The sequence below is a fragment of the Zosterops lateralis genome (assembly GCF_965231275.1).
Source record: "Zosterops lateralis genome assembly, chromosome: 7".
NCBI classification, from domain to species: domain Eukaryota; kingdom Metazoa; phylum Chordata; class Aves; order Passeriformes; family Zosteropidae; genus Zosterops; species Zosterops lateralis.
The window spans coordinates 5502467-5512470 of record NC_139767.1 but is presented as its reverse complement, the minus strand read 5'-3'; the positions used below and the strand labels follow the sequence as shown (position 1 = coordinate 5512470).

The window sequence follows — 10004 nt, the reverse complement described above, 5'->3', positions numbered from 1 at the left end:
TGAAACTGCTTCCAAGGGGCTGCAGGAGCTGCCAAACCCAAGAGAAATAAAATCATTCAGCTGAGCCAGCAATTCATTTTTATTACAACAAGGAGCTCCCCATGAATTTAAACCACTCGTGTGCCAAAGGGAAGATTTCCAATATTCCTCAGATGATGGGGCCAGCCCCACAAGTCCTCCAAGCAGAAGTTCAGGTTCCGTGCCAGGCGCTTTATCAGCAGGTAGGTACCACCCAGTCCTGCTGCCCCCACGACCAAGAGCCCTCGATTAATCACCTGCAAATGCAAAAAGAAGCCCCAACATCATCAGAGGCTGGCCCTTACCCTGCAGCACCAAGCAAAGTGTCATCACACAAATATCCTACCACCAAAGCTGCCGCCCAGCGCTGAGCAGAGCTGGTGTGGGAGGTGCTCCCAAGGCTCGTGGCATGGGGAGGGTGGGCACCACCCCTGACCAACCTTTGTCTGCCATCTCCAGCGTTGAAGGGCCTCGTGGTAGCGAATCCTGGTGAAAGTCACCTGGGAGGGGTTGAAGGAGAATGTCACCACCCCAAAGCCAGGCAGGAGGAGCTCACAGAGGTGGGGAAGGACAGGCTGGCTTACCATGGTGTACAGTGGGACAATGGTGGAAGGCATGAGGGCATGGAGAAGGTTGTCTACGTGCTTGCGGAAAATGAACCACGTCGAGTTCACATGCTCACGCATCTGCAACAGAGCAACAGTCACCCTTCTGCAAGGAGTTTTGTCAGAGCTCCCCTGTGCTTTGACACCTCTCCCACTGCCTGCCCTGGAGGTGATGCAGGGATCAGTGCCTCCTCAGCCCCAGTGACATTGCCAAGTGTGCATGGCCCATGGAACTACAGGTCTGTGTGGGGCTCACCTACCTCCACATAATTGTACATGGCTAAATCTGAAATTGCATGGTCATCTGGCACCCTCAGCCTGGAGAACTCAGGGAGGCAGGCACCTGAGAGAAGAAAGTTCAAAAGCAGCTCCCTGCAAGGTGTCCAGCCGCCCTCAGGCGCAGAGAGATGTTCCTCTGCTCTCACACATCCCCAGTCACCTCACTTACCAAAGTCATTGTGGAACTGGTCCATTAATTCATCAAAGACCAGACAATCTTCAAAGCCCTGGGAGGAACATTAGGGGCTTAACAGGCATAAAGGACCCACACATTCAGGAGAAATGCTCTCATGGGTGCTTAGCTAGTGTAGCTGTTTTGTCCCATTGACCACAGCTTCAGAGCAGGAGTCTTACTCCAGGCTCCTCTGACAGAGGTCTTGAGACAAATAAAGGGGATTGCCTTCCCCAGCTGCCTGGACCCCCTCCCATATAGTCCTCTGCTCCATGGGAAGGTGGCATCATCACCCTGTCCCCTGTCCTTCCCAAGAGGACATCCTGATGGGAGCTCAACCCCTGCCAGAGTGCAGAGGACATCAGGCTGTGGGATAGACCAGCCCATGAACCCTATGGAGTTCAACACTAAAACCAGGCATTTGTGGGTTAAAGGAGTGGGATCCCCACCAGCAGAGACAGGCCAGCCATGAACTTACTGCATTCATGCCCTGTCCATAGAAGGGCACAACAGCATGGGCAGCATCTCCCATCAGCACGCACCGGGAGGAGAGGTTGTAGGAGGAGCACTTCACAGAGATCATGGCCTGGGCTGGCAGCAAAAAGTAATCGTGCTTCAGCTCTTGCCTTCAGGTAAAACAACAGATTTTGTTGTGTGGGACCATAAGAGAGGAGAGTAAACTGTGCCACATGCAAGCTCAGGACCCAGGCCACAGGCACTGTCAGCTTTGGTGTGCAAACCCCAAGCCTGAGCTGTTGGCGCTGGGAAAATGTGGAAGTCAAACTTCCCCCCTGTAGACCAGACATTTTATCTGCAGGTTTTAAGTTCTGCACGCAGCGTGACCATTGACATCTTGGCCTTCTTACTGTGAGCAGTGGCAAATGTTGGTCAACATAGAAAGGACAAACCAGGGAATATGTGAGTTTCCCAGTTAATATGAAGTCCTGGGGCGATTAATTTTAAGAGGAAAGGAAACTGCCCAATGCAGCTGAGACTGTTGATATCATCCAAGAAAAAGCCCATCCCATAATAGGTGGCTGTGTTAATGAATGAAAAGGGGAGGTGGGAACACTCACTCTCCGATGAGGGGAATGGCATCTGGGAAGTAGGTCTGGAAAAAACCCAGCACTTGCTCTCCTGTTGTGAGCTTCTCAAATTCCTCAAAGGGCATGAAGAGTGTGCAGGTGAAGGACTTGTCCTGCCAGCCAGGAAAGAAGGTCACTAAGAAGCCCAGAGAGCAGAGAGAACATATGGCACCTGAAGCAGCAGCTCACTGCCCAGCCTGCCACCTGGCAATCACAGTGACCCCCTGGCACAGCAATGGACAGAGGGATGTAGCCAGGTAGGGGTCAGGCTCTGCTCCCAGGTAACAAGGGACATGACAGAGGACACAGTCTTAAGCTGCATGAGGGGAGGTTTAGACTGGACATTGGGAAGAATTTCTTCACAGAAAAGGATGCTTAGACATTGGGACAGGCTGCCCAGGGAGATGGTGGAGTCACTGTCCCAGCAGGTTTTTAAGAAAAAACTGGATGTGGCACTCCACGCCATGGTCTGGATGACAAGGTGGTATTGGGTCATAGGTTGGACTCTGTGCTCTCAGAGGTCTTTTCCAATCTAACCAATTCTGTTTTGGTCATTCTGTGGCTCCTGACCCTCCCAATCCCTGCCACCACAGCCCTTCATCCCCACCAGCCCCATCCTGTGCTCCAAGAGAATGTGGCCCTGGGTTTGCACCATGTTGGGCAGGGCAATCATCATGAAGGTGTTTCTCGGCCAGATGTGGAGGTAGTTTGGTTCCATGGCAAACTGAAAGAGAAAGAAAATTGCCTTGTATCCTTGCCCTGCCCTGCTCAGCTTCCCCAGCCCAGGCTCTGGCTCCACTCCACACCAGCACAACAGTTCCCATGGGAAGACACAACAACTACAGGGCCCCTTTCTGGTCCCTGATGCTTCAGGGAGACAAAGAGCAAGGGAAAGAGGAAAGGGTAAGAAATATGGGCAAAAATCTGATGCTTTGCCGTTGCTGATGTCCTCACAGACCTGTTCCCATACCTCCAGGACCTCTCAGAGCCAAAGTTAATCCCACTACTCCAGAACACGCTCTCTAGGATTTTTGCATGCGAGTACCAACATTGACCCCACTTTTAGAAGAGGAAGAGATCCATCCCTCCTCTTAGGAAAGGTTTAATTAATTCCTTGTCTGAACCCCAGGTGAGAAATTAATTCTCCAAAGCTGTTACAGCAGAGCCACAGTGAGAAGGGGGTGGGATATCCAACCTGTGAAGGTTGTAGCAGCCCCTGGGCCAGGCACACTCACATCTCCATCCTTGGGAGGGATGGTCAGCTCCATGTAGCCATGAGGAATGTACTCGTGGCTGTAGTTGAAGCGTGTTTGCCTCAGGAACTGTTTCCTGACTGTTGAGAAGGCTCCATCACAGCCCACGATGAGATCGTAGCTCACTTCCAAGGTCTGCTGGTCAGACCTGAAAGCAAGACAGTCCCTTGGATCAATCTGATCTTTGAGGTCCCTTCCCATCCTAACCATTCCATGATTCTGTGGTTAATCCTCCTGTAGCTCCAGGCCAGCTCAGCACCACTGTGCCCAGAGGATCTGCCTTTTGCAAAATGTGTTCATAATCTTCTGGGGTGAGGGAGGATCGGCTCTCACTGCCTGGGAAGCACAGCATTAGGATAAATAATTATCCTAATTATCATCAAAAACATAACTCTGCCAGGTCTACTCAGCAATGCAGTAGGCAGCTTTGGGATAACGCTGCTGGTTTGCAGAGCCTGCAGCATTTGCCAGGAGGGTGGGGGGTAGGACCAGAACTTCTGTGAAAGGCTGTGAAACAAGGTCATGGAACCACACAATGGTCTGGGTTTGAAGGGACCTTAAAGTTCAGCCCATTCCACCCCCTGCCATGGGCAGAGACACAACACCAGGGTGCTCAGAGCTTCATCCAGCCTGGCCTGGAACACTTCCAGGGATGTGGCATCACCAGTTATCCTCCCTCCCTGAGGAGCAACCAGTCCCTGAAGCCAGTGCTATGGATACTGCTATGTTTATCCCCTGCACAGGTCAGAAGTGTGTGCCTGCTGCAAGGCTGGGGGGTCAGTGAGTTGCTTAAACCTTTCCCAGTCTCCCCATGAATGCTGCCTTGACGTCCCTCCTTTCCACAAGGTTTTGCCTGCACAGTAGTTTCAAAGCTGAGATTGCTCAATTGTTTGAGGTTTTATGAATGATTAAGCAGAAACTAACTGACCACAGTGCTGGATCCCATGCTTGTCCAGGGATTACCTTCTTATGGATAATGTCCCCAGCTCTGCATTACATCCAAGGAGCTTGTGTCCAAAGAACAGTTTAGTGTTGGAGTACTTCTCAGCAGCTGTGAAAAGAAAAGACAACTAAATGTAGAGGGATTTACTGTGACTACAAAAAATATTTCCAAGAGGTCCCTAAATTATAGGGATTCTTTGCCATTACAGCAAATGATTTGCTGTGTTGCTTAAGGGCCAGCAGGCAGGGCACACTGGGAGCGGTCAGCTATGGTATAAACTAGTTGAAAAATGCAAGGAATCCTGCAAGGACTCTTTTTCTTCCCCAAAATGACATGAGTCACTGACTGCTTTCCACCATCACTCCAGTGAAGTTCAGGATGGGATGAGGTGCCTGCAGTCAGTGGGGAATTTGCATAGATTTGGTCTAGTCTGATTACATACTTGGCCACAGAGCTCCAATATTCTGTACAATCTGGAGTTATGGAAAATGCCACAAACTGTGATCAGGCTGAGGAGGTGTCTCCTTTAGCTGAGAAAACAGCACAGGTTTTCCTCTGCTAGTTCAGGTTTGCACTTTCTGAGATCTAGGTAAGGGATCTTGGGGTCCAAAGTCTTCTGGTCATGGGGCAAACCCTAAATCCCCAGCAAAATGTGTGTTAGAAGAATTTGCAAACAGCAGTGACAACCTACCTGTCAACAGCTCTTTGTTTAAGTTTGCTCTGTCCACAGAGAGGATGTACTGCAAGGCAAGCAAATGGGGTTCAGAAAGCTTTGCTGAAGGACACTCTGCATGGGCAGTCAGGAAACCCTCCCTTCCAAGTAACCCCCTTCCCTCATTCTCCCCAGCCTCTCCCACACCCATGAACCCCACACAGTCCATGACACAGAGATACAGATGCTGACAAAGACCTCTTGCACCCTGCAAAGCAACTCCAGTACCTGGTTCTTCTTCCCATAAGGGATAGAGTATTTTTTCCCTGAGGGTGTGTGTATCCTCCTTGCCCGCATGGGAATGCCCTTGGCCACAATCTGAAACAGAAGGGAACACAAACCACTCTTCTGGCCAAAACTGTGGGGTTTTAGCACAAATTACCAAGTAGCATCCCCTCACCCAAGCACTGCACTCGAGGAAGAAGGGGAGGCTCTTTCCTCACACATTTCCAAATCACCAGGGAAAACTTTAACAGGGCTGTCATGTCAATTTACTGCAGTTTACTGAGATTACTTACAAGCTCGTTCTCATAAAAATCAGAGACAAAATGTGTTTGGATAGATGGGACATGAAAAACCCCAGACAGAGACAGGGCAGGGAATGAAAGCCAAATTATATCCTGGGACTGGGATGTGTCAAAGCCTGGGCTCCTCTGCAGGGATCCAGGGCCTGGGAGATCCCAGCACTGCCAGCAGCTGGATGTTAAATGGTAGCCAGTACCCTGCAGAAGAATGCTGGGCTCCCAGCCAAGCACACTGGGCAGAAGGCAGTGTGGATGGATTTCAGGGGTCAGCCCAAAGATCAAGGTTTTCTGGGAAAACACAAATCTGGACACGTCAGTGGGGGAAACTGCTGCCTTTATTGCATCCTGCTCTATTGCAACAGCTCTTCTGGGAGTCCATCTACTCCTGCCCTGTTTGCCCTCTTCTCCAGGAGGGAGAGGAGCACAGCAGGGAGAGGACAAACACTGGAAGGTGCTTGGTCTCCCAGGGAAGCAGAGCCCAGCTGCCTGGGGTGGGGAAGATCCTGCTGGCAGATGTGACACGAAGCAGGGGAGAGCCAGGCTGCAGGCATGCAGTAGAAGAGGTCTGGCTGGGACAGGGCAGGAAAGGCCAGGGCACAGGGACAGAATGTGCCAGAGTACCTGCTCCTCCATGCCCACAGCTCGCAGGGCTTGGCGTCCCCTGTGAGACAGGGCCAGGTTAATGCTCCTGCCACGGGCAAAGCTGGACACTCGAATATCTGCAGGGCAAGAGGAGGCAATGAGAGCACTGGTGGTGAGGGGAACATCTCCCAGCCCCCTGCAGCAGGTGGGGCAGGGGGGAGACCAGCCTGGATCCTCCATGCCACCTCTAGCCTGGAAGAAGCAGCTGCAGCCAAGGGAATGCTGGATTCTGACAGCACCCCATGCCAGCTGGTGCATTAGCATTAGGAGCCATTTCCCCTCTAAATGGAGAAGGCTGAGCAAATGAATGCCTACCAGGTTCTGCTGAGCCTACAGACTGATGCTTTTTGGGACACTGGCAGGTCACCTTCTTGATGGCTGATCAGATGGAAATGTCTGTTCCTCGCCTGAGCTGCCTCATTTAGACATCCTGGGGTGTCTGACCAGATTCTCCTCATCCCAACATGTATGTCAGTGTAAGCAATGGGCCAAAAACTGGACTTTTCCATCCAGCTCAGAAGGCAGGTAAGAGCAATCAGAGGCTTTTTGAGGCTGTGGGACTTGTGGCAACTTTAAGCCCTGCAGCGGAACTGTGTGTTCTGATATCTATCAGGACAGGAAGAGATACCACAGAGTGTCAGGCATAGCACCTCCTTCCCTTCACTGCACACTTGAGTCATTTCACTCTCCATGGTGTCATTCCCACCTGACACTTGACTTGCCACCTCTGCCCAGGTGTTTTTTGACAGACATTGAAGATGAACAATTTCTCTGCGTTGAGCCAGCAGGTTAGCTCTAAATACTAATTTCTCTTTTGTGGTGCCTTGTGGGCCTGGAGACTCCATCTCTCCTTCTGACCCTGCACTGTACTATAATGCTTCCTGCAGAGACCAGGCTTCAAAAGTGAGGATTTGAATCAGTGCTTAAGCCAAGGATACAAAAAGGGAATCATTTCACTAGTGGAAGAGTAGGTTCCCTCCACACAAGATGAACTTCAAATAAATGCTCCTCCTCACTAGGAGCTAAAGGGGAGAGAGAAAAGAATATCTCTAAACTGCCGCACTCAGATTTCATTATTTTCTTACAGTTTTAGTGAGCTCACACAGTAATGATCAGGCTGACCTTACCTTCTCTGGCTTCATAAACATCAACCTGGAAACCCCGTCTAGCAAAGAAACAGGCATTCAGTGCACCCACCTACGAAACAAGCATCAGGAATGGTGGGTGAAGTATTTCAGAGGGCACTACTGAGATGCATCAAAGGAAACAAGTGATCAGGGGATGCAGCTCAGCATAAACAGAGAGAACCCTGTTTATGACCAAGGACCTTAGAAGATTTTTTACTGAAGAGCAGTCCTCCGGCAGCCCTGCGTGTTTGCAGAGTCTCCAAGACAAAAGCCACCCATCAAAATTCTTTTTATAAAGTCATACCAAACCCAGGCTTGTTTACACACAGCAATTGCGTGCAGCAGGGCTCACCTCTCCAGCCATAGACAGCAGGAGCTGGTGTAGGCAACCTCTCAGCTCCTCTCTGGACTGTGTTTACTTTCCTCACTAGAATCCAGGGTGCAGCAGCATTCCCTTGGGAACATAGTGAGGGAGAACGGCACAAATATGTCCTGGTTGTAATTTAAATAATTTTTAAAATTTAATTTCCATTATGAATTGTTGTCAGAGCTACAGCCTCTCCTGTCATCACTCTTTTCCAAGAAGGTAATGTCCAAAAAGTCAAGAGAGAAATGTAGGTGCTGCAATGCCCCAAGCTGTCACAGAATCACAGATTCATAGAATGGTTTGGGTTGGAAAGGATGCTAAAAACTATCTTGTTACAAACTCCTGCCTTAGGCAGGGACACCTTCCACTAGCCCAGATTACTGAGAGCCCCATCCCGCCTGGCCTTTAGTGTGACACCTCTCTGCAAGTAGCAGTGGATGAAAACCATTCCCAAACACAAGTGGGCAGAGGAAGGCATTTCCTGCTCTCAGTCCTTGCAAAGCATTTCATATTAGAGATCTGGTTACAGCCAAAACCAGCCAAGGGACAGGGGAACCTGGCAGCCCAACCAAGGGCTGTTATTTAGTGTACCTGGGCACCACTGCTCCACCCACCTCCCAAACCCCTTCATCCAAAAAAAGAACAGGAGCCTCCCACAGCAGGGACTCCATCAACCCCTTCACAGCACCCCATCATCTGACAGAGGGATGATTTTAAGAAGAACATTCACCCCCACATTCAAGCAGTGCTTTTACAGCCTCAGCTCCCCAGCAAACACAATCCTGCAGCAGTTAAATGGCATTTCCTACCAGGCCACCACCGATGACAGCAACTCTTTTCCCTCGTGGGTCACAGGGCTCCATGCTAGGTCTGCCCCTGGTCTGAGATCCCTGCTGAGTCTCTGAGCCCTCTGCTTCTCCCCAGTCCCACTGCCCTTGCCAGTGGGGAGGAGAAGGGAGGGAATGTGGGTGGCTGAGTCATGCCTGGGTCCTTCTCCCCCGATTCATATTAAAGTTTAACTCCCAGCCCAGAGACTGTCAGGGAGTCAGCCTGGCTGAACCTGAGGTGTAGAGGTGGCAACGTGGTGTTATTCAACCAGGCTCTATCCAAAGGCCTCTTTTGGAAATTGTAGAGCAATCCTGCAGTCTCCAAGAAGCACACACAGAGCAGGAGGAGAACTTGCATTGGCCAGGCTCTGGCTGGTGCTTCACTGGGATGATGTGGAATGACTTCTGGAGCCTCACAGACTCTCTCCTGAGGGTGGCATGTGAACCACACTACTTTCCCAGGAGCCTCATCCCATCTTTGAGGACATCTTTCATCCAAGGAAGCTGGGTGTGGCTCAGGCATTTTGGGGTGTGATGCTTAGGAGAGGGTCCATGCCTGCTCTGCTGAAGCTTTCCAGCTTTCCAGGACTTAAACAAGGCTGTGAGGAGACATCTCTGCAGGCATTATTTCACATGCCCATCCTTGGGAGGGGATTTCACAAGCCCATTTCCTCGGGAGGAAATGCTCTGCTGGGCCAACACTGCCCACAGTAAGCATTGAACAGGGAGGAGCTGACACACAATAATTAAACAGACTGTGAAAGTGCAGACATTCCTATCACTGAGTACAATTTATTTCTAAACCTGCCAGGCACCAGCAGATTTGACTCATAGAATCTTTAAGTAGGAAAAGCCCTCTAAGAACATGGAATCCAACTGTTAACCCAGCACTGCCAAGCACACCAGTAAGCCATGACCCCAAAATGCCACATCTATGTGGCCATCAAAGACCTACAGGGATGGGGCAGGACTCAAATGCTTCCCTGGGCAGCCTCTTGCAGTGCCTGACAATGTTTACAGTTAAGACTTTCTTCCTAATATTCAATCTAAACTCCTGTGGCACAACTTGAGGCCATTTCCTCTTTCAGCTCTTTCATGTAGTTGCAGAAAGTGGGAAGTTGCAGAGGGCAATGAGAATGTCAAAGACCACAGGGCAGAGGGGGCAAAGAGCAAGGCAGGTTTGACATAGTAAATAAATTATTCATTAATTGTTTTTGGAGCACAGACAGCACACAGTTAGCTTCCAGCAGTGACAGTTACTATCTTTTCTTCATCCTAAACAAAATTTATGTCCTTGGGTTTTCTTAATTGGACTCACAAACTGCACCAGGGAAACCCAGTGTACAGATGTTCTTCCCTTTAAAAACAGAAGGTGGGAAGTCATTGAGAAAGTGCCACAAAATCATTGTTCACCTTTCTATATTAAGCAAAACCAGGCTGTTGAGAGCAT

General features: G+C 50.1%; 1 protein-coding gene across 2 annotated transcripts; it reads right to left on the bottom strand.

Moving 5' to 3' along the window:
- Window positions 1-61: 61 nt before the first annotated feature.
- Window positions 62-8733, bottom strand: KMO (kynurenine 3-monooxygenase). Of its 2 annotated transcripts, XM_083865318.1 has the most exons (15): window positions 8537-8733; window positions 7361-7430; window positions 6213-6310; window positions 5296-5385; window positions 5047-5095; window positions 4376-4463; window positions 3395-3560; window positions 2812-2883; window positions 2151-2272; window positions 1553-1700; window positions 1072-1129; window positions 884-966; window positions 603-704; window positions 459-518; window positions 62-275 (listed from the first exon to the last, which is right to left on the bottom strand). In XM_083865318.1, exons 1-15 carry the CDS (start codon window positions 8588-8590, stop codon window positions 108-110), a joined length of 1428 nt encoding a protein of 475 aa, XP_083721444.1. In that variant the 5' UTR covers window positions 8591-8733; the 3' UTR covers window positions 62-107. The 2 variants fall into 2 exon arrangements, with proteins under 2 accessions (XP_083721444.1, XP_083721445.1); XM_083865319.1 differs by lacking the exon at window positions 6213-6310 and having other exon boundaries at window positions 8537-8554.
- Window positions 8734-10004: the final 1271 nt, after the last annotated feature.

Excerpts from the sequence above, each read along its gene's own strand:
- KMO (XM_083865318.1), bottom strand. The coding sequence starts at position 8,590 with ATGGAGCCCTGTGACCCACGAGGGAAAAGAGTTGCTGTCATCGGTGGT. Across the intron at positions 3,561-4,375 it reads GGGACATTATCCATAAGAAG|GTCTGACCAGCAGACCTTGG; the intron begins GTAATCCCTGGA and ends TCTTGCTTTCAG. Across the intron at positions 276-458 it reads GCTGGAGATGGCAGACAAAG|GTGATTAATCGAGGGCTCTT; the intron begins GTTGGTCAGGGG and ends TTGCATTTGCAG.